This window comes from Anopheles funestus, chromosome 3RL, assembly GCF_943734845.2.
Source record: "Anopheles funestus chromosome 3RL, idAnoFuneDA-416_04, whole genome shotgun sequence".
NCBI classification, from domain to species: Eukaryota; Metazoa; Arthropoda; class Insecta; order Diptera; family Culicidae; genus Anopheles; species Anopheles funestus.
In genome coordinates this window covers 39,021,286-39,045,036 of record NC_064599.1, presented here as the reverse complement: position 1 = coordinate 39,045,036, position 23,751 = coordinate 39,021,286, and the positions used below count along the sequence as shown (strand labels likewise).

The 23,751-nt window shown below is 38.8% G+C and overlaps 1 protein-coding gene across 12 annotated transcripts in view; it reads left to right on the top strand.

The window, feature by feature from the left end:
* LOC125768847 (uncharacterized) overlaps positions 1 to 23,751 on the top strand; it is a 63,645-nt gene that overhangs the window by 22,604 nt on the left and 17,290 nt on the right. For all 12 annotated transcript variants that reach the window (XM_049437082.1, XM_049437076.1, XM_049437073.1 and 9 more), the window contains exon 3: positions 14,847 to 15,526. In XM_049437082.1, the coding sequence (XP_049293039.1) occupies positions 15,439 to 15,526 (88 nt within the window). In that variant the 5' untranslated portion in view covers positions 14,847 to 15,438. The remainder of the gene's footprint in view (positions 1 to 14,846; positions 15,527 to 23,751) is intronic.

Below are 23,751 nucleotides of genomic sequence, written 5' to 3'. Positions count from 1 at the left end.
ATCTACATGTTGTTATTTGTTTAAGTCAAATTTAGTATTTAATTAAGTTTTATAAAATGAATATAGATATAGATCCTTTTACTGAATACAACAGTAAAAGGATAGCTGCAAATGTTCATATTATAATTTATTTATTTTATTCATGCATGCAGTAACAAGATAAGGTTATATCGTTTCAATGTTTTTAATTAAACGAGATTACTTCGTTCTTTGTCTTTGCTATTTGAGTTTCCTTTTAATCCTGACCCTGGCAGATAGTCGAAGTTATCATTGTATAATCGGATTTTATCGAGCGTCGAACCATTTTGGCACGTTCGGATGCAACATATAAGGTTGATACAAGGGCACGATAAAAATAAGCTCTTAGGCTTGTTAGATAAGAGCTAGTTAGAAATTTAATCGATTGTTTTCAGAAATATGTTTAAACAAAAGTGAGGCATTTGTTGTTTTGAAACCTATTTGTTATGAATTGTTTAAGCCATTTTTATATCAAATATTACAATATTTAAAAAAAATGTAATGTTCCTAATTCTGATTTATAAGTAGTTCCTAATTTAATTTCAATTAAATTTTTCATTAAAGTGTCAGTGATTTCCATTGAAGCTTTTAAAATGCCAAAAACATCTTTTACATCAAATGTTACCATCATTAAAAAGAAAACATTTCACAGCATTCAGTAAATTTCGTTATTTATTTCAACATACGAAGATTATTTAATCACCGCCATCAAACTATTTTACATTGAAAGCAGTACGCGTTGCATTCCTCACCAGTAATCATGCGTACCATACAAATTCTGCATTCGATTTGATTATGCAATTTTCCATGGGAACGATGGACAACAAACGATGGACAATCTATGACATACAATCATAGATTATGGAGATGGAACGAGACAATGGTCCATTGGTGTAGTGGACGATTATGCTAGAATTCGCACATACTACGTCCGAATCGCTTCCGAACGCCTGTTTTGTGTTCGATTGGCATCGGGGCTCAGTCCCGGTTATCTGCATCAGAAAAATAATATCGTCATGTTTGTCGTTTTTCCCAGAAGCATTTTAGGAGTCTCAGCTATGGTTTGTCCGATTCTATTTTTTTTTTTGAGTCGGCTACCCACGATGGATCAGTGCGTGGTGCAGAGGATTTCCTGCCAGACAGATGGTTTTGCACTTTACCGGTGCCGGATGCAAATGATAGGCATTTCTGGGTGAGCAGATTGAAAATTTCCCCTTTTGGAAAGCAATTGCATTTCCGCATTGTTGTGCCATTTTCCGCTTGGTAAAATTTTGGGTTGGATGTTTAAGGTGGTACGGTGGAGTAAAGGTTACGGTGAGCGGGATGCACAGTCAGTTAGAAGAGAGAGAAAAACTGTAACCTTTCTCGCCTCGATGGATGCTCGGCCTTTGGATACATTCCAGACCGGAAATGTAACGCAACGTATGGTGTGACGATAGCGGCAGTGCAAACCCCACATCATAACGTCCATTCCGACAGCCGGAAAATGATGATGTGCGCGATAATTGTTTTGAAGAATGCTCGCCAGTGCTGAGCTGGGTGTAAGAGTTTGCCGACAGTTCGTCCCGCTTCTTCCGTTTTCGTTCATCATTTTTCAAGTGCTCACCATCAGCACAGCAGGCAATCGGTCCGAAACCGAACACTGGGCACATCTGCGTCTGACATGATCCTCGGGTTCCACGGTTTGATGTTTCGATTGTGCGGCCATATTGTTGCGGTGATTACATTGGCAGACAGCGGCCTCCACCGGTAATCACCGGAAGCTTTGAACAGGGTTTTGGGAACTTTGGTCGAGCTCGTGTGCACCATCTTGAGCTGAGTGAACCGGAGCAAGAAGATTGATGGGAATGATTACGCGAAATGTGTATGTGTGTATGTATGTATGTATGTACACCTGCACATCGCCATTGACAGCGAGTGCATTTGGGATTGAAAATTGACATTGCTGCAACGGACTTTCAGTTTGGAGTTTAGTTTTAGATTGATGCGCTTTTGATAGCCTTTGATAGTGGTCGGATAATTGAAACGGACAACGGCATTGTGCTATTTGACGGACGACTGTACATTTTGTGTCATTTCCGAGGATGAAGTGGAAATGCTGTATGTACGTTCATTGTTCACCAGAAGAATAGAAAGTGCATAAAGATGCATTTTCTCGCACTCGTTCACAAAGAACATGTAAGATTGTCTTGATGGCAGTCATGCAGTGTGGCTTCTTCAGATAACTACAACTTTTATTTCCAGCACCCTTGAATGGATATTTGTATGATGTACTATTACACATCCGATTGATGTTGCATGTTACTATTCTTTGTGCCAAGCTACTGGTTGCGAGGTCTTTGATGTGGCTGTAAATAGAATTTATGCACAAGGAATTGTCATGAATGGCAGCAAGGTAAACAAACGGAAGCTTTCTGTGGGCAGAGGAAATTGATTCTATTATTAGGTGACGGTACAAGAGTGTGTGCTATGTGATTTGATGTAGTGCTTCGTTTGGAAATGTAGAATTTCGATTTCACTTGAAATAGGACTGAATTCGATAAGGGGTGTGTTGATATAGAGAATGACTGTTCAATGATTTGTGGCATTGTACAGTGTTGTGTGTTCACAATTTGTACTCAATTACAGTGTTGGGTATTCGAAATCGGGCCCCTTGAATTTGGTCACTTTTGAAACTTTTTCTTTTGTTGCAACGTTCTTAGAAGTAGCAAATGATACAAATCCTTTGCCGGTGAGCATCGTAGCATTGCCGTTTTTCGTCGAACACTCCCTGGAATCGGTTGGACATATATTGACCCAACTTTGAACAAACACTCATTCAGTGTTTGAATTTTTTTCATTACAATCGCCATTTTAATGGTTTTATTGTTAGCCACTAACGTTAAAAAAAGTAAACCAACTAGTGTATGTTAACATTTTAATGTCTGGTATATGTGCGGGAGCTCGTCGCAAGTTCCACACGACAGGACCAGGTTCAAATTACATCCTGGCCGTCCCCCGCAGCAAGGACTAAACTATCTGGTTATGTGGTAAAAATAAGTGTAGTAAGACAGAAATGGTCAGCATGATCTTAGTGGTCGTTAAGTTAAGAAGGGAGAGATGTGTTCGAGAAATACAACTGGATGATTATAAAGCATTACAGTTACGGTCGTAGTATGCATTACAACATTGTATGTTTTAAAAACTTCATCCAGACAAAAGTCGAAGTTTTTTGTGGTATCCCAAATTTTAAACACTTTACTGATGTTTTGCTTAATCTTCATTAACGTAATACATATGTATGATATATGCTTGTTTTTTTAGTTTACTATTATTTCAATGAGTTTAACTATTTTGTAATACGATCAAAATTTATCTTTATCATGTCAAAACTGCAAGAATATTAAAGATTCCGACTGCATAACACGGCACGAAATAAGGACTTATATCTTTATCTTAATGATTTGAAGAAAAAACGCGGGTTATTATCTTTTTATACATTTCCGTATAGGCAGATCATAAGAGTAGCTGAAAAAATAAGTCTTTGTTCACCATACATTATTGCTTATTTTGTATTGTTTATTGCTTTCATCGTTATATTAAAAAACTTATTTACCTAATATAAACAACTTACGATAGTTCGCCTATTGTTGTAAATGATTGCGACTTCGTAAAGGTTTTGTTGGTTCAGCTATGAGCTACCACAAATTGGTCTTTATTGCCGCGTATTTGGAATGTAAGAGGCCGAAAGCGCGCCTTCTGGCCCCTATTTATACAGTTTTCCATTTTCATTAACGGTCATCATTTTCCCAACTATGTCGACTATCACAGCGTTCCGTCCCGGTGTCAACGAAATTCTTCTGCTATAACATTGATATTCTGCTATAATCGATTATTATCTGTCACCGCATTCTAATCAAAACAATGACGCGTTGTTATTCACAACACCTATTTTACTGAAACTTTTATATAATTTTCTCTCTCTCTTCTTGGCTTTAACGACCTTACAGGTACGCCGGCCATTTCTGGCTTTCTAGACTTATTTTACCACGTAGTCGGATAGTCAGTCCTTGCTACGGTGGGACGGTCCGGATGGGATATGAATTCGGTCCTGCCGTGTGGACCGGCACCGTTTATCACATGCATCACCGGGCCGCTCCCGGTTATATAATTTTATGTAAAGTAATTTAAAGTATTTTGTAACATTACAATTTATGCATGGAAAGTCACGAGAAAAATTGAAGAATTTTTTGTTTTCATTACGAATCTTTGTTTAGCGTTAGACATAAACCTATGCCACGTGTTTCTCGATTATAGCACCGTCCAATGGTTTCAAGGTCTCGAAGCGAAAGTATCAGTTCACCGACACTGTTGCGAGACGTTGTGGGTGACAAACTCGAGGTTTCAACCGACTGGAAAGCACTCAAATTGCGCCTCGCTTTCCATCATCGGTGTCCAATTTCTCGGGATGCGCACAAAGTTATCGCTCGGAAGCAGGGTAGGAAAAAGTTTTTAATTAAATTAAGTCAAACTGAGCACATTTTTCATGATCTTCTACGCCGTGTTTTTTTGCCATTTTTGGAAATGATAACGTATAACAGTGCGCAGGCAGGGATTGAAAAGCGCTTCAACCAAAATGGGAAAGAGACAAACAGTGACGGATAATTAAAAATGCATCCCTGCTCATTCCAGGCACTGGGTGTTTGGGGTGGTAAAACCGGCCTATGATGTACTGTCACTTTCCATGCTTTTGATTATTTCTCGGGTGGATGAAAAATATTTGCTACCTTGATTGATGTAGCACGTTTGCTCTAAAATGCGATTGATTTGATTGTTTTTGGTAGAGCAAAGCGATTTTAATTTAATTCACTGTGACGTTTATGAATAAACTTCGCACTGAGTGTTACAACGCATGTGTTTGTTTGTGTGATTTCGTCCTGGTTGTATAATATTTTTTTAGGGGTAAGCTTAACATTAAAAATGTTTAACTTTCAGCTGTTTCAACATTTTCGATACCACTTTTGCGTGAAATTCTTCCATGCCAAAATGAATGTCCTTGTGTCGCCTGGTTCGGATTCCTTCGGGAGTAGATTTATGAAATCTCTAACGGAGTAATAAATCCATCGAACTTTACGCTTGAGTGACGAAAGTTGGCTAGGATAGACACCGTCTAGTGAGGGAGGTAGGATGCAAACTTCATCCAAAGAAACGGTTTAAAATGGAAAGCAATAAGTTATTTTGTTTTTGGACCGCCCCGTTCGTCCCATGCGTCGACGGAAAATCGGTTTTTCCAAGTTGATTTTATGTACTTTTCGTACCCATCAATGTTGCTTGTGTTGCAGTAGAGAACCCATACCTCAGATCGGTCGCTTTGGCTAAGTTGGTCGGGTGAAATGGAGTGAACAGAAGTTTGCATACTTGCAACGCGCCAAGGCGTGCAGGGAAAAGTTTTCTAATCACTTCACCGACTCTGACGCTTTGCCTTCGACTGTGGTACCGAGTGCGGATGAAGTTCAGGACGATTTCCGTCACAATTCCGGTCATTAAATGCTCGAGCTAAGGATAGGATAAATGAAGAAAAAAAAATCATCCGAATGCTTTTACTTTACTGCTGCTGCTGCTGCTTCTGCTCGACGAAAGGGTTCACCGGAGGTTTAGATTATAATTGCGTAACTTGTGCCCTGCTTCGAAATATGACTCTTTTATGTTTTCCCGCCCGATCTTTCCATCGAATCGGGCAGGGATGCCTCCACAGTGTATGTGTATTCTAGTGTGAATAATGTGTAAAAAGAGTATGGTTTATAGCTTGTTTTTTGATGGCTGAAAAGATCCAACCGGTTTTAAATGGTTTGGTTCATTTGAACTTCCTGTTGGTGATGGTGAATATTATTAATTTAGCTCTAAAATTACTGAAGCGTAACGATTTATGAATCCTAAGCTGTGAGTTATGTTAAAAATTGAAAATGAGATTTAAATCCATAAATGCTAGTTGTGTAATATCTGTAGTAAAATGTTTTTGTTTATGAAATTACTTCAAAGACTAGTACTAGTTGTTTTGCAAGTAAAATTTGAAATGTTGAGGCAATCGACAACAAAAGAACTGCTTTGTCAGCTGGCAGAATTGAAAAGCGGGATAAAATAAACAAAGTAGTTTCAGAAATTAGATTACATTAATAAGTAGACACACCACAATAGCTTCAAAACAAATTCTAAATAATGATGATTTTAAAATATGATTCTTGTTATCTTATTTATAGTAATGAGTATTGTCAAATTCACAGACTGCGTTTAATGATCTCGGTAACAATTTAAAGGTATCTAAATATGTCTATAAAACATTTACATAACCGGCCGTTCGGTTGTTCTGAACTGAATCGAGCATAAAAAAGAGCTTGAAGTGGTTTCTTGCCCAGTTTCGAGCGTATGTGCCTTTAAGCTAACTAAAACTAAGCTAAGCCATAAGAACCATGTGCTCGACAGTTGAAGCTCGTAAAACGAAGTCCTTCTCTGGCTGGTAGCTTCTTGAAGAAAACGAGCTAAGGTGCTTGAGGTGCAGAGAAAAGTGCAGAGGAAAATATAAGCACACAGGCCACCAAATGCTTAAACAAAAATATCGTCCATCGACAAAGCGGACGGACCTGGGCGCTTTTCGGTTTTGCCACTACTACCGCTATACTGTTTCTGGCGGTTATAGTGGATTCTTGGTGCTGGCAGTGCTGGAAATTATTGCTCCTTCGTGTGCTTGGCAGGCTGGTTGTACCTTTTTTTTGTTGTGTCGTTCCAACGTTTGTTATGCCCAACCATCATCATCATCATCAACATCATCCAGCGTGTGGGATTTTCTTGCTCGGTCGGTACAATTTTCAAACACTTGCGTTGCGTGTTCGGTTCGGTGGATCGTGTAGCGAACTTCAAACGAAACACGCCCCGTGAGGTTGAAAATGGCTAGGATTTGCAGTAACAATTCACTCCCGGGAACGGCGACGATGTGAATGGCATCTGATTCACCACGCATTTTTGACTTCAAATTATTGTCATAAAAAGTGGGCCCTTTCGTTGCGAGCTAGGCACCACAGCATGAAAAGGCCAACCGGCGTGGAGCGAACTTTAGTGATCGTAAATTATGAATAAGTATCAACAGAAGGTTTCAGAAGTTCGAGGGATTGTAAAAAAAAACGTATAAAAACTGTTCGGTTGTTTTGTGGTATGCATTGAAGATGGTGAGTTATTTGTATTGGTTTATGGCAGAAGAAAATATGGCTGATTATTGCAAAATACCAATGAGAGCCATTGAAAGAAAACGATTTGAGATAATGAAGGTAGTTTTTCCAAAATTTTGCTGATTGCATGGTAGTTGCGGAAAGACCCAAAGATCACGTTCACAGCAACTAAGGTACAGGATTACGAAAAATGCTTCAAAAGAATCGGTCCATCTGTTTGGCTGCGTAAAAGACCGGGCGTCTCCATCGCTCCCTGGCGTAAAATCATCATTGCCAGAATATGGTCAGTGATTGCGAGCAGTCCGGTATAAACACATTTGGATAGTGGCGGTATGTTTGCCAAGTCTACATCCGGCCGTTGCCGTGTCAATCAGGTGAAATTTCATGCATTCTTCCGCTGGGACCGTTTGCCGGTGTCAGGACAAAGCATTTGCATGATGCCAGTTGCGAATGTCGATGAATAACTTTGGCCCCGAAACTCCAATCAAGTGCTACGTAGTGTACGGTAGAACAATAGCACACAACGAATAAAAGCACGGCACACCGTTCCAAACAATCGCCTAAACAATGCGGAAGAAGCGAGACAAAGTGAAAGAATGATGATTCATTTGTGTATAAGAAAAAATACGAGGAAATGGTAAGCTCAACGAAAAATGAAATGCCCTCAAAAAAAAAAAAACGAATAAAATATTTAATTTGATATGAATAGACGCTTTTATGCATTTGTTTGACTGACATGCAAACGTAACCCTTGTGAAACTGATGATGAGTGTTCGCTAGTGATATTCATTTGGTTGTATTCATAATTATTGCTGTCATTTTCTTTGTAATGGGAATTTCTTCCCAACACGAAACTCACATTCCCAGCAACTGTTGTATCGTGTTTTAGTTGCCACGTAGTCATAAACTGGTGATGAATTTTTTGTGACCATTAACATAATAAAAATGTTCTAATTTAAAACTGTTCTATTTAAAAATGTTCTATTTAAATCGGCGGTAGGTTTGCTGTTGTCGAAATTTTTAACACTAGACGAGCAAGTTTATGGTTTTATGCTTTTATTATAAAGTAATTGGAAAATGTGTGTCATATTCTTATCTCTCACAAGAAACACAAGGATGTGGTTGCGTGTTGAAAAAAGGAGGCAAAGTTTAGTTTGCTGAATTAGTTGGAACAATTCGTGTTAGCTATCTCTGTGATGGATATGTGGCGAAGATATAAATCAAATCATATTACAGTTTTTCGTGCACTATTATGGTGCTATCTAGTTGCATACGTTGTGGAAAATACGTGGTAATAGTTTCACAACGGATCTGTTCGAAATAAATTTGCCTCGAAGATTTACGGTGCACTGCTACAGCTGCATTGCTACACAGAAACAGATGTCCATGATGTGTTTAGTATCATAAATCTAAATGGTGATGAAACGTTATAAATTAAATGATACAATAAATTGTTACGTAGTTCATCATGGCTAAAAGCTTTGTTTTACAAGCAAAATCACCACGAATTTTTCTTAGAAATTTATGTTGAAAAAAATGAATGATATAATATGCTATTGTATGATAAAAGTAATACAAAAATTATGCTACTTCTTTAATAAGTAGAAATTTTCAAACATATAAACATAGAATAGCAAAAAAATAGTGTTAGGGGTTTTTTACAAACATGTTGGTATGGTAAAAATAATATTACTGTAATATTGTTTTTTTTTTTCAGAATAAATAACGTCCGTGCAAGTTAATGATTAAAAACTTCGGGTTGAGAAGATCCTAACATTTTTCAAACAATAATATCAAGATGTAAATTAAGCGTTTTTCAATATAAAAACCAATCAATTTTCAATATATAACTGAATTACCTGAAGGATTTCATGTAAATTTTCCTGGCATTTGAATAGGTAAAGGTAGTTTATATTCAAAGTCGCCTGTTACCCTTTTATTATCATTTATCAATCATAAAACTTCATATTTGAATTGGATAACAATCCCATTTCAAGCTTCAAGGTGTAAGGGCATTTTTGTTATCTCCACTAACTCTCTGACTTGTTGTGTTCCGTAAAATGGATAAAGAACAATACGACATTTTGAACTCATTTTTCTCCTTCCGAGGGATTTCAATCGGCACTGGATGTTCTGTGTGTGTGTATTTTAGAGTGTTGGAAGATATTTACCTTCTGCAGCTCTGATTTGTCGCATCCTTTTCGTTTCATAGATGAGCTGACAGCTTCAAGAAAGCAGCAAAAATGACTTCACCGTAAAAAGTTAGTCCCTACCTAGTATTACCTTGCTCAAGGGATTTTAGGAATTGAGTTTAGGGAGTGACCGATCCGACCTTCCACGGATCACAGTTTGTGCGTTTGTTCGTCGATTCTGTCTGCTACCCAACATCATGAAAAATGAACGAGGCAATTTGAAAATTCATCCCAGTGACCCCGCTGGGAGGGTACGTTACACACTCTCGGGGCTTTTCCAGCGTATGCCCTTGCCGATGCTTTGGCTATCTGCCAAACACTAAACAAGACGGTACCTCTCAACCTGGTACATCTTTTGGGGCGGTTGGTATTGTTTTATAAATGCATGAAAAGTGTAAATCGTTTACGAAGCCGGTCGGCCGGGTGGTTGAGTTCAATTTGTTCGACAGGCGCCTTTGCTTTGTACATTCAATTTTCCGGTCAACCTTTTGACATGTGCCCGGCTAAAGAATGGACGAATGTATTTTTTTTACTGTGTGTATACAAGTTGATTCTTGTTTCTTCGTAGCAGGAGATCCGGTTTTTTTTGTACCTCATATCATTTGTGTCTCGTAGCAGTGCCAACCCGGCTAAGCTTAATCCATTTACAGCAGCGCCTGCAGAGACATTCGAGTTTCTGAAGCATCCTATTTTATGTGAAGCGTTTGGATAGTTTAATGCATTGAGTAGCAGGTGGGCATTCGGGTAGGTAAAGGTACGCATAAATCCGAAATGTTTTGTGCTTATGAAATATTCAGCAGCGAAAGACTAAATGGCAGCAGGTACAGTACAGTAGGCCGTCGTTTTGAGTAATTGGGTGAGCCAATTTGTGTGGAAATTTATGGCGAATTATTTGCTTCGCACATCTACAGAAAGCAATGACGGTTGTCTGTACTGCTTGTGGTAAAAAATGGACATATCAACTGGCCATTTAATCATGCATGCAGGGACTTTATTTTAATCGGCGGTTGTAAATCTGTTCAGCGGTGCTTAGTTTTAGGAGACATCAACTTGCTGACTGACGTGATTATATGTTTTTGTAACTATTTTGGGTAACATCGCTTGAGTGAATTGAAGCCTAAAAACAGTTTATTTTTTATTTTTTTATAGGAATTAATGGGACAGTGATTGTTTAGTTTTAATCACAATAACACTTTTAAAGTTCTTAAAACGTTTGAAACCCGATTTTGAAATTTAATATTTTTTTATCAAATTGATTTACATGTTTTGTTTTGCAAAATGTCATGTATACCCGCTGATTTGAAACAAATCCTCTGGTGTTATTTAAGAAATCAATTTTTTTAAACAACTAGTTAATAGGCCCGGTTACAGGGCTACGCAAGAGATCTACGTAATGCCGATTCTATTGAGTTTTCGTCACATGTAGAAGGATATCATTGCGACCTGTTATCGGCATGGATTTGCCCCGGTTCTAACCTCAAACGCGTTCCCCAAACGAAGTACTTAGTTAGTTATTAAGCATCAAGAGCAGCGTTTTCAATACTTGACCAGTGTTGTGTCGATACAGCGGTAAACTTTGACGATACTACGGTACTTACAGTTAAATCCAGACTGAATATGCCAATTTACTTCGAACATCATATGTGTTTCATCTGCTATAACCAAAAGAAACGATCCGATTTGAGAATTATACATTCTTTTTGCCGATTCGAAAGTTGGTCACGGCCAATTTCAACCCGGCCATCGTGGAATTGCATCTTTTCAACCATCTAAAATTCCGTCAGAATTGCGCACAATAATTCTAATACAATCGCCAAAATAGGTAAAATTCAAGTATGGAAGATTTTGTTAGAAGGCTGAGAAAACTACCATTGAGGCACACTGGACGTCTCTTAAATCCTGATTTCATGGTGTGTCATTGTAGGATCGACTGCGGAAAAGGAATATTTTCGTAGCGCAGACATGTATTCCGTTTTCTACAACCAAAAAATATTGAAACTTGTTGAGTAAAATGTCTAAGGAAATTCCAACATTCCTTACCCTTACCAACAACGCATGAGATCAGTTTAACTCACTATATTAATGGATGTTTTCGCTGTTTTTCAAAATTGACTGTGGTCAATTGCGGCCCGGTGGCCCGGTTCCCCGATCCTAGTAATATTATCAACATCTTCACCAGCTACTGCTTTTGTCCTGGACAGGCAACACCTGGTATTGATTTCACTCTCCTTCCTTTTTAAAATTCCTTACAACTTCAAGAGGTCTTGGCCTGTCATTGCTGCCTTTCCTTGACTTCATTTACCCGTAGCGAGACTGTCGGTCCTACGTACGGGGCTTTGGCCCGGATAGGATTGGAACCCTGGTTCTGTGGTGTAGATACCGGCGCCACAACCATTCTACAATTCCGCTCAGTAATTCAAAAATGTTAAATCTTCGTGTAATTGCTTCCAAATAATATTCTGGTGGAAAAATGCGGTTCCTTTTGCTTTCTTGAATACTTTCACTTGGTCAACACACTCTGGGAACCGCACCAATTGTACCATTTGTTAAGCCAGCCTACTAAGGAATATTTAGCATCGTCCTACCGTAAACCATCGTTCTGAGCATTTAATCGTATCGATTTATATTTCTATAAGTTAAAGTAGGCTTAGATCCTGTACAACAATCAAAAAACGAATCCAATCCTAGTGAACATACAGGGTTTGTTGATTGAGCTTTCATATTGAGCAAATTATAGTTTTACAACACTGCCTTAGAAAAACCGGTATGCCAACACTGCAGTAACGCTGCGTTACTGCACGAGTAGAATTTATATAGCGATATAGAAAAGTAAATGCTGTGGCTTTAAATACTTTTCATGCTGCACTACCAGTAATGTAGTCGCGAAGATATAGGAAGTAACAAAGTGTTAAAAATGTCACAAATACTTGTCATAGGAAAGTAAACGAAGCACGAGAACGTAGTGCTGTGACACAAATAATAGGAAACGAAATGCAATGTAACTCAATCTCATCGTGACGCTTTTCGATTTCCTTGGAAATCATGCAGGAAACATAGTGCGCTAGTATGAAATGCACTGTTGTACATTCGATGCACAACGGTTTTGTGGTTAGTTGGTGACTTATTTCAAATCCCACCAAGGCACTTGCTTTGAGTTTTGTAAGGCCGCAAGGGATGCTATTGGGACGCTTCGTTAGCTTTGATATTGGGAATGGATTGAATTTTTTTCCAATAACAAAGCGCTTTATCCATCTCACATATAGCGGATACGAAGCGGAAACAAACTGGTCACCGGTATCGTGCAGGGAAACTGTAATACTAGAGACACACATTGGTAACGGAACGTCTCTTTTAAGCTTTTCTCGATGAGAACTTGTTTTTTTAAGGATGAGCATTGCACTGTTATTTTAGGATTAGTTATACCTTTACCCAACAATATATTTTTCTCTCTTCGGAAACCTGAAAATCAAAATCGACACAAAGTTTGTCATAAATGCTTAGTGTAACAAAACCAAAATCGACGACATGATTGATATGTCATTCTTCTGCTATGAGCAGAGGCAGCAAAATAATTTCTTTACGATTCCTCCTCTTTACCGGCGGTTTTCGACATAATAAAGCTAGGGATTATGGGATTTCGAAAAGCGAGTATCAAAAGCTTTCCGCGCCACAACTGAAATCATCGAATGGATTGAGCTTAATTTACATAAACGAACGTTTTCCTCCATTAAAAAAAAAATCTCCACACAAAGTAAGCCACGAAAGCATACTGATTCATCATCCGGAAGGACAAGCCAACGTGATATAACCTGCAGGGTAGCCGTTTCGCGGATCTGTGGTTGCTCCGGTGCTAGAAACGGTGCAGATTGTATTGCCTGGCAGATGATGAAAAAAGTATCTGCAAAAAACAGCAACATCCCATTTAACTCGGACTTTGACTGTAAGCGGATTATTTACCTGATTGAGTAAGACCGTCGATTGACCGTGAGGGAATGAAGTAGCCTCGAGGTTTAAGTGAAGTTGTTTCGTATCAGAATGTTTTTTTTTTGCATTTTTTGTTTGTTTGAGTAGAGTGCTGTTTGTACGTTTAGTATCTTTTGTGATATTTCCTTTACTTGTCTTCCAACGGATGAAGTTTTGGTTATGTTTTTCAGTTTCGCTTTTTGAGATTTTTTTTTCTTGTGATGAGAATGATTAGAAAACGTATCATTTGTTTTCTACTTAAAGAAACTAATACTATAAGGATTGCTTTCTTGGCAATTCGTCTTAGATATTTTTTATTTTTGTGGCGGTACAATTTTTTTCATTTTACCAAAAATGATGAAAAAAATTATCTGCAAACTTTGTATATAAATTTTAATTTTTATTGGCTTATGTTTTCTTTAAATCTTAGTGTACATGGCCACTTATTACCTATGCGTATTTTTCTGTTTTACGACATGTTACTTGTGTGTGTCGCATTCAGAATTTTGTTCATAATGTTTTATTATAATACTGGCTTAATAACAAGATTTTTAATTAAAATATTATCTCTTACACGTTTTTTTTACAACGCTTATTCGTATTGTACCTTTTCATTTAATGTTTATGGAAATAGAGTACTATGTAAATTCAAATTGAACAAAATTAATTCCCACCGAAAAGGATGATTTTACATTCAAACCCTATTATTGCGAATGGTTTGTTGTGTTACCGGAATTACCATACTCGTGTGAAAGGTTTATTGTGTCAGCGAAATTGCCTACAGATGGGATCGACAATGACAGTTGCAATTTCAACAGTGTAGTGATTGTGCGTAGGATTAAAATATTCGGCTCTCCTCTCTCTCATACACCTTCCCGGAATCCGTTTTCTTCTGGTTCAATGGAACCAATCGAAAGTGAACCGATACTCTGGTGAAAGTTACTTGATACATGATGGTAATCACAAAACGGCCACACAATTAACTTCGTTGAGCAATACAATGAATAGTAGCGTTTGCAGGATGGGGCTTAGTGATGATGAAATGGCCTTTTGCATGATGGAAAATATTTGGTTTCCATTACATTTTATACGTTCTGAATGTGTGATTAAATGGGTCTCGGTAAATTGTAAGGTATATCGAATGAAAAGTAGTTAAAGTAACACATTGAAGGCGTAGCTACGAAGTAAAAACAAAGAGCGTAATTTTCTACTAAACATCCTTTTACAACAAACAAAAACTTTTCATGAAACACTAAAATGACTTACAAAGAAAGTGAAATATAATTTATTTTGCACTATGCTTCAATTAAAGCCGAAAGCATTTCTCACGTAGGTCGACACTAGAAGCATACTAAATTTGTTTCAACAAGAAGTACAATTCGAAAAGATTTAATTTGGTTACATAGTCATCGCATTTTTACCTTGCTGAACAATGAACGTTTATTTTACATTTTCTCTTCTCTCTTTTTTCCAGTGTGCAATCAACACCGACAGGTGCCATTTCGGGTTTCTCTTCGGCACCACATTTAGTAAACGTTCGATTGGAAACAACCATCGAACTGTTCGAATACCAGTAGAAACAAAAGGCAGACAGAATAAGGTGCAGTGCCGAGTGTTAGTGCGAGAACGGAAAACCAGAACGCAGCCGATGATGACGACGTGAACCGGTGCTAGGGATGCAGTAATGAAGTGCATACTCAACGGAAACAGCATTAGCAGCACCGGTGATGATGATGAAGCGAGCAGTTGACATGCAGCAAGTGCAACGAAGTGAAAGAAGGCATTCAATCGTGGCGATCGGTTCGAAGTTGTCAGAAATTCAATCGCAACCGAGTGTTGTTGGCCATGGTGCAGTGGTAGTGTAAAGAGGCAAAAGGAAAGGATATCGCACCCTGCGTGCTCTGTGTACATCTTGTTGCAAACGGTACACGGCGAATTTTCGCTTTCGAGTGCATTTTTTCGGTGGTAAGGTGTTGCCAATTGAAACCCGGAAAAGGAATTAGTTCAGTGCTGATTGGTGAAAAGCGTAACCTGCGAGGTGCGGTTTCTTCGCGTCAGTGGATAAAATGGTGGAACATATTGGAATAATGTCGACAGCGGTGGCCTATCCAGTGGCGATACTGCTGTTACTAGCAGCAAGGATGTCGTTATGCGGTGAGTTTATGTCAAAATATATGTTCCTGTTTTGTTAGTTGACTAAGGAAAGTTTCTACCCTAATTCAATTTCTTAACTAGGCTGAGATCAAAAATGTTACTCCGTTGTGTGTTCCACGTGTATCAAGACGTGACTTATTTTCCATTCCTGGATTCTAACGAATGTGGTTTAATTTCTTGACTTTGCCACAGAGCAAAACAACACTTCGAACTGTCAGTTCAATATAATTCGATTTCGCTGAATCCATTTCGCTTTTTGGAAGGAAAATTGACATTTGCAATTGATTAGCCACAGGAAGAGCGATACTCGTTTGAGAACGTAATGAGCAAATTTCTGGGAAAAGTTTGTTTCCGGTAGCAATGATTGCAGCGTTGGAATAGTAGATATCTGCTCATAAGGTTGTCATTAAAAAAAAATTACAAAAAATGGCCAAAATTCATTACATTGTTTAAAACATCATGTGATTCCTGAATACTGGAGTACTTAATTCTTGGACTTTAAAAATGATCCAACAACCAGTTCTCTGATACGTCATTGGCGAAAGTCGTGGCGGACGAAGATAAGATTAACCTAACGGGAATATATCATGGAAGAGAGAGAAAGAGAATGTTAAGAGAAAAAGCAGAGGAATAATTATTCCCAGTCCTTATTTCTTCCCTTACCACACCGATAGCAGCGTGCTTTCCGTTTGAAGCTGAGCTGGTAAAGTGCAGTCAAGCAAACGAAATCGCAACGGAAAGTACCAAAAATCTGCACTCACTAATACTATTTCGCCCAAATTTCGGCCCAACCGAAATGACTGAACGTCGGAAATGCTTCCTCCCTAATGAGCTAGCCGCTTTATCAGTTGGTCTTTTCTAGGCTTTCTTCGCTGTGTGTGGGTGAGGTTGACGTTGAACTATACGTTGGCTCATTTGTGATGCACAAAAGGGCGCACACCCGTTCCTGGTCGCGTCCAGAAATCTTCTCTTAATGAGATCGTTGACAAGTGCGAGGAAGCGGAAGGAAATGAGCATTTAAATTGTCCATCCGGACTTGGATGGGTTTTGTGGCGCAGGCACACAAAAAATAATAATGGCCGAACGAACTAACACAAGCGTCGGGATGACTTTCGCACGGACGAAAGCGAACGTAACAAGGAAGATGAGTGCTATCGTTTGCTTCCGGATTCCATAACGTCCTGACAGAAGGTAGCCCTCAACCAGGCTCGCAACATGCGGAATGTTGCCGTTAGTGATGGAGGGGGAAAGCTGTATACTGTTCGTCGAGTGTTTCACTGTACGCCGTTCGGACGGTTACCAGTTTCCATGTGCTTAGGGAATTCGATTATTGCTCTTGCCTTTCCTTTAGCGAGACAGCGATGAGTTACTAATGAGAACTGAAGTGTAATGGAAGTGAAGGTAATGTGACGCTTGTGACGAAGCGATGATGGTGTGGAAATTGTCCCTCACACTTAACGGCAGGATGGGAAGAAAATGGCTCCAGCGTCAGAGCGATGCGGGTTGCTTTTTCTGGTTTTCCCATTTTCGTATCTGCTGTAGTGTAAAAATTAAGTATTTTGACACATAGAAGCTATATGAAGAAACATATTTTTTTCGGAACACGATAGAAAACATAGTATATAATGTAAATAGAAGGAAAAAGTTGAATATTTTATTTAGCTTCCCACTAGATTTTACTTTCAAGCTTTTTTCCGAACAATAAAACATGCTTGGTTGATAAGAAGCCGTTCTATCTGAATAAAAAAGAAGAAGTTTAAAACTCGTAAGCTTGTAACGCTTTATGACGTTCACAGGTTTCGCGACACTCCCAGGAGAAATGCACTTTCGATGAAAGTATTTCAGAACGATTTTGATTTGCTTGAAGAGCGTCAATTGTTTACAACTTTATGTTTTTGTTACAAGCAAAGCAGCGGCTGGATGGCCAAATAGTGAAAATTGTAAAGTTTCAAGCCAGACCGTCCATGTGCGCCATAAAACTGCACCATCTCAGTAATTCCTTGCAATGTATAGCTTTTGCAACACACACTGTATTGAAGAACCATGACACAAGGATATAAATACACATTTGTTTGTCAGCAGTTTTTTTTTCTGCATGACAAAACATTCTCCCACCGACATCACAATACAACTAAACGATCCAAAACTGGTACGAAAGGTTTAGCTTAAGCGGTTGCAATTTAGTGGAAAAAGTTAGCCGACTCCTTCGGCACGTTGGACCGCGCACAACAAATCAACCAACCGGGCTGGGCAACATTGGTTGCCGTATGGTACACGATGAGACATAAATAGGATGGCAAAACTGAAGAATGGGCATAAACTTTACCGAACTCGGCCATTGTAAAAACTGCTGGCAAAGGTGCAGGCTTGATTAACGACACTTTTATTGCTTTGTGTGCAGCTTTGTCGTTTTGGTTGCAGTTTTACAGCATGTGCATTCAGAAGGATGTGCACTCGGATCAGTACCAGGTTATGTATGGATAATGGAAGGGAGTGTAACCGGTGGGCATTGTTTGTGGCATTCTCTAGGATACATGATGGTTCTGTTTTGGTGGGAACTTTTCCAATAAATATTGGCTCCAGTTCGTTGCATTTCTGCTCCAGATGTTCGGTACAAAAAAAAACTTAAAGCGTTTTATTGAAATGAATCCCTTTAAGCGAGTAAAATAAATTATGTTAAAGCAATTATTAATTTTTTTTGCTGATTACCAATTGCAATTGGAACATTGGACGTATGATATTGTGATATGCGGAGTCGCCTTGCGTAGCGGTTGATCTTAGCACTTCGTCTTAAAGATAAGAACACCGTTTTTCCGTTTTAACTTGTAGCACTTATTTATTTCACTAGTTTTTACTTTTACAACTGTTGGACTCTATGTATGGACTATTTTTACTTGGACTCTTTCTTGGCTCCGCGCGAGCCTCCTTTTATATGCAAATTTATGCATTATCCTTATGGGCGTATTTAGCCCTCCTGCTTAGCTAAACCTAAACCTATTTATCTATCCTGCTTTTTCTACTCATTTGTGCGTACGTGACTTTCGCAATTATTGCTGCTGTAAGTGTATTGGGTTAGTGGTTTTCCTAGTTATCTCATTTTCCCAAGTGTAACTATGAATGTGTTAGATTGTCTTTTCATTCGTTCCTATACGCTTACGATCAGTATTCACGCGTTAGTTTACAAAGGTGTCAAACCTCTTGTACAGCGGTACTATAAATGTTCATCGCTGTTGAATGCGTTACAATGTGTAGAACCTATATGTTCATTGCTGTCGAATGCGTCACAATGTGTAGAACCTGTATGCTACAATATGTTCAATAAATATTGATGTTATACCTACTTGGCGTTCGTTAATTTTACTTATCTGTAGGTGGATCAGCTTGGTTAGCTCTCATCAATAAAAAAGCCCACAGTTCATATCCCTTACTGAATAATACGGACGTAAATATAGCATTTTCAAAGCCACATTAGTCCAACGCCACGGATTGTAAGACGTTGATCGTTTCACACAAGAAAAACCTCCAAACGTTTCTTATTGGATTGTTATTGCATCACCGAGATGAACGTTTCGCACGTGATAGATTGTAGGAGGGAATGTTATTTTCTTTCCTTGTAAAATCATCTAAAATGGATGCTTTCGTTTGGGCAGCATTGAGCAACTGATAGATGTTGTGTTCTTCTTGGAATAGAATCACATCATGCTATTTACTCGTAATATCCTACCCAACGTATGAATACATGATGAGACCGGTACCTTTGCCCAACGAAGAAAATCGATTGTTTAGCCCTAGCAAACGGTAGACATTAGAAAAGGAAACACAGTAATGTGTGGTGGGAACGGGAACTGAAGCTTTTTGCAAGGAAAAATCAGTACGTGCTTGTATGCAGGATGCAGTTGTTGCAATTGCAGTATGCACGAAACGGAATGCTTCCTCGACCATACGGTGCTTGGAAGATCGGAAATGTCTTCAAAGTTCATATGGCGACCGTTGTAACCGGTTGTTATCACCACTGACACTAGTGTTGTAGTGTAATCCCGTTTGCACAATCTCCATGCATTCATTGTATGCGAGGATCCATTTTGCCGCTGAAAGCATTATGCCGGAGCGGGATATCACCGGCATGGTTCCTGGCTGACATCGAGCTCACCGAGATATGACATGCAAACAGTACCGTGTGGTGACGACATTCAGTAGAACTTGGCCAAAGCATAGTTTCATGCAGCTGTGGCCATAGAATTCCCCTTGACAAGTGGTCTGCCGCGGTTAGCAGTAGCAAACGTGCAGCAACATGGGAATTTCCAATCTGAAATCCCAAATCTGGAAAGCATTGCAAAAGGGGTTTTTGAAATTGGCTTAGTTCCTTGTGGTCGGCGTCGAGATATTTAAAGGGAAGCAGGATGCGAAAGATGGCGAAACTTATGAGAGCTTGATTCCGTACGCCACTGTACGCCACGGTCGATTCTTTGTGGTTGTAGTTTTGCTCGTGAAGTTGATTTTCTACACGTACAGAGTTTATATGGCATTATAAAGCACTAGGTAATGGTTCGTACGGCACTGGTTTTGGGTCACGGAATCGTTGGCCCGGAAAGCGGAAATCGAATATCGACCTGTGAGTTCTATTGCTGCCTTCCATCATATACCTTCAGCAGTGCGTGAGGTTTTCGGGCGTACATGGGTCGGTATAGTGTGGTCGAAAAAATCACGGTCACCGGCTAGGAGTCAATAGGACAAAATAGAGTGGTGAGTAAAACAAAAAAACCCCGACATCAGACAAGGTGAGACGTGACGTGTTTAGGCGGTTCGAACGTCGCAACTTCTTAGGGGACGAATTTCTATTTCTGTAGAGAATGGTGTTGTGGTTGCGAGAAGAACTCGATTAACCTGCAGATGTGGGAGGGCAACGAAAATGTGACCGTTCAAGCATGGCCATTGTGGTGTGGTGATGGTCACGATGGAGCCTATCAAGGACAAATTTCCTTTTTCACAAACATATTGATGATGCAGAACAGTGGAGCAATCGTTTGATTCATTTTGTGTAATTTAACGCTCAGTAGAGTTTGGAAGAAAATTGTTGCATAAAGGTTTAGCACTATGTGGGGATTTTTTGAAAACGGATGAAATAATGCACTTAGAATTATATTATATAAGGAAGACGTGCATAAGCAACTGTTATGATTGTAATGGTGAAAAAATGCTGTGCCATTCTTGGTATTTAGTGTTAAATAAATCGCAAAGTGTTCTCTGTTTACTATTAGAATGCTATTTCTACTAATTTAAAACCACTGTATTTTTTTATTTGGACATTTTGTGTGTGATCAATATATTCGAAAATCACAGAAATTGCCTTTTTTAATTTATTTTAGGAGTATATAGTGTATATATAATATAGTAAAAACCCAGTAACATGCCAATGTCTATCAGCGGATTGGACTCTGACGCTCCGTCTATCATTATCAATAGGGAACGAATCGAGAGAACACAGCGAGTTGAAGTTAATTGTGAAGAGCTCACGGTGTGCACAATCGGAGAGGTCACAGCAAGATTCATACATTGACGATTGTACGAGGCTGATTTCAGATGCATTGGCTTCGTAAGCCCTAATATCACCCGTTGCTTTTAGCGAAACTCTCCACAGCGGCCATGCAAGTCACAGTGGTGTCCTTAAATATGATCAAAGAGTTCCACCTTGGAGTGCAATATACAGAATACCATGAAATACTGTTGATGCCCATTTTTACCTCCGTGGAATTATGTTGGTCGTCACGGTTAAGGGTGATTATAGAACTCTCCAAAATGCATTTTGTCCGCACCACTTGATCCCACTGACAGGGACGAAGGAAACTTAAAGTGTTTCAAAGTCTCTTTAGTGTTAGAACTAACCAGCTTGATTCCATTAAGTTAAGTCCCACTTGAGTTCTAGTTTTGATTTCATAATCATTACAGTAAAAATATCATAATGATAATTCTGCCTTCTCAAACTTGTGTTGGGGGGAAAAATGGAACTTTTAATCATTCCTTGACAAGAACAAGAGTTCGTTGTAGACTAGAGAATCAATGAGGAATTGTTAGACGTTCTCTTACGAAGTAAATCCATGGTCAGAAAATGTGTGATACCTGAGTGGTGCTATTATTCTGCGGCGGTATTTAAAAATAAAAAAATATTTTTACGCCGTTTGTATTCTGGACATCACTGGTGTGTTGCGTGTTTCATGTGATGATGTGCTTTGGGAGCAGTTTTTTAAGCAGTTTAAATGATAGGAGAAAAAATCCCGTAAATAAGTATTTTCTGGCAGGTATTTGTCATGGCTGCAATGAAAAACAAGTTGTTACTTTAAACTTGACATGTTATTAATTGTGTATTTTTGATAGATTACATTAAAAGTAGAACACATCTTTATAGCACACTATAACGTAATGTCTACGTTAAACGAACTGCGATTTCACTTTTTTTTGTTTTATAGGTTTGGTAGTTGTTAATGAAACTTGCCTACAAGTATGCAATTTACATATCATAACCTTTTTCTTGTGGACTTACTCACAGATATGTGTATGTTGTAGGAATTTTCCCCATATTTATATTGTTTCCATTTTTATGAAATGTATTGTTTTATTTTGGTAAGTTTTATAAGTTTGGTCTTTATGCATTAACGAAGATTTTGTGTGAATAGGAAACTATTTTGAAATACAATTGCAATGAAATTGAAAAATTATTAAAACATAAGTTATTTTGTGTCAGTTGTGGCCATTCTTTTTTTCAATTCTCCTTCAGCTTCATTGTATTTCCTAAACTCGATAAACTTCACACGCGTAGAAAGCCAAACTTTTCTGGACCGGTTTGGTTTATTATTTTAATGAGCCTTACTTTGACGGCCACGAATCCCGCTTGCGGCAGTTGGAAAAACAGTCGCGCATTCGTTGTTGCTTGCCTTTTTTATTCAGGCGGTGGATAAGCAATACTCAAGTAGCGGTACAGTAAAACTTTACCTCAAACGTTGCCACCAGAGAGTCACTTCACTTTATTTTTCAGAACAGAAGTTTTCCACACCCGGACGAACATTTGGTGCTCAGTGCGCCGGCGATCGTTCGGAAGCTGAAGTTAGGCAAGAACGTTTCCTGCCACCCCGTGGGACCGTGAGCTGTGAAATTTAGGTTCTTGCGGAAACGCTAAGATTTCGCGAAGCTGCCGGTTGATCCGCACGAAACCATGCCCGATGGCATGGCAGCCCTTGTTTTGACACTTGCACTGGTAGCGATCTCTGCCCGGCTACGAAGCTCTTAATTCAATCAGCCGGAAAGCTATGATTTTCAATCCTCGCGAGAAAATTGGCGAGTTAACAGACGTGAAAAGCATTGCGGGTGGCGATGTGGAGCATAAAGAAAGCCGAATGAAAATAAAATAAAACTGATCTTCTCAATGCTTTCATTGGCTTAACGTTCGGTGCACTTTGTAATAAAAAAGAAGGAAAACGGCAAAGAAAGTACCCCGATATGGCATCCGGTTGCTCGTTTGGAGGGAAACAAAGTTTCCATAAATATTAAAACTTCTTCTCGCAACCATGACACATTCACTCGGCCTACAGTTTTGCGTGCGAAGCTGAGATGGATTAGAAGGTCAATAGCGTAAGGACCTGCGAGGGAGGTGAGGAAATTTGTTGAGAAAGTTTAATTGCATCTTATCAGCGCAGCTGATTAGGCTCTCACAAAGGTTTCCGTAACTGGTGGAGGGGACCGGATAAACTGCTTTCTTTGCGCTTGGGTAATTTTGTGCATTGAACGTTATTCGTCTTTGGGTCTACGATCGGGCGGTTGCGATAGCAGCGTACTGTTAAGATTTGAAACAGCGGAAGAAGTGATGTAGTAGCAACTGTAGTGCACGATAACTTTCTGTGAGTGATTGTAGAAAGGTTGGGAAAATTGGTGAAAGTTTGCGTACAAATCTTTTTGTATAAATAATTTATTTATAAGAAAAGTAATAAGGTATAATGTTTAAAGGTTTGGGGAAAATGAGAAAAGAAATCGATTATGATGGAAAATTATATCATGTAAGGTACTTAACAATTTATGCAAAAATAATTATTTTCGATTTAAGCAATGAAGTTTGGAAACCAATTATTTTCAAACAAGAACACTGATTTATTTAATTTATTTAAACCCTAAATAAAGAAAAACTTTCAACTTCTCTAGAGAATGTATGAAAATAAATTAAACTTAAGCTGAAATTG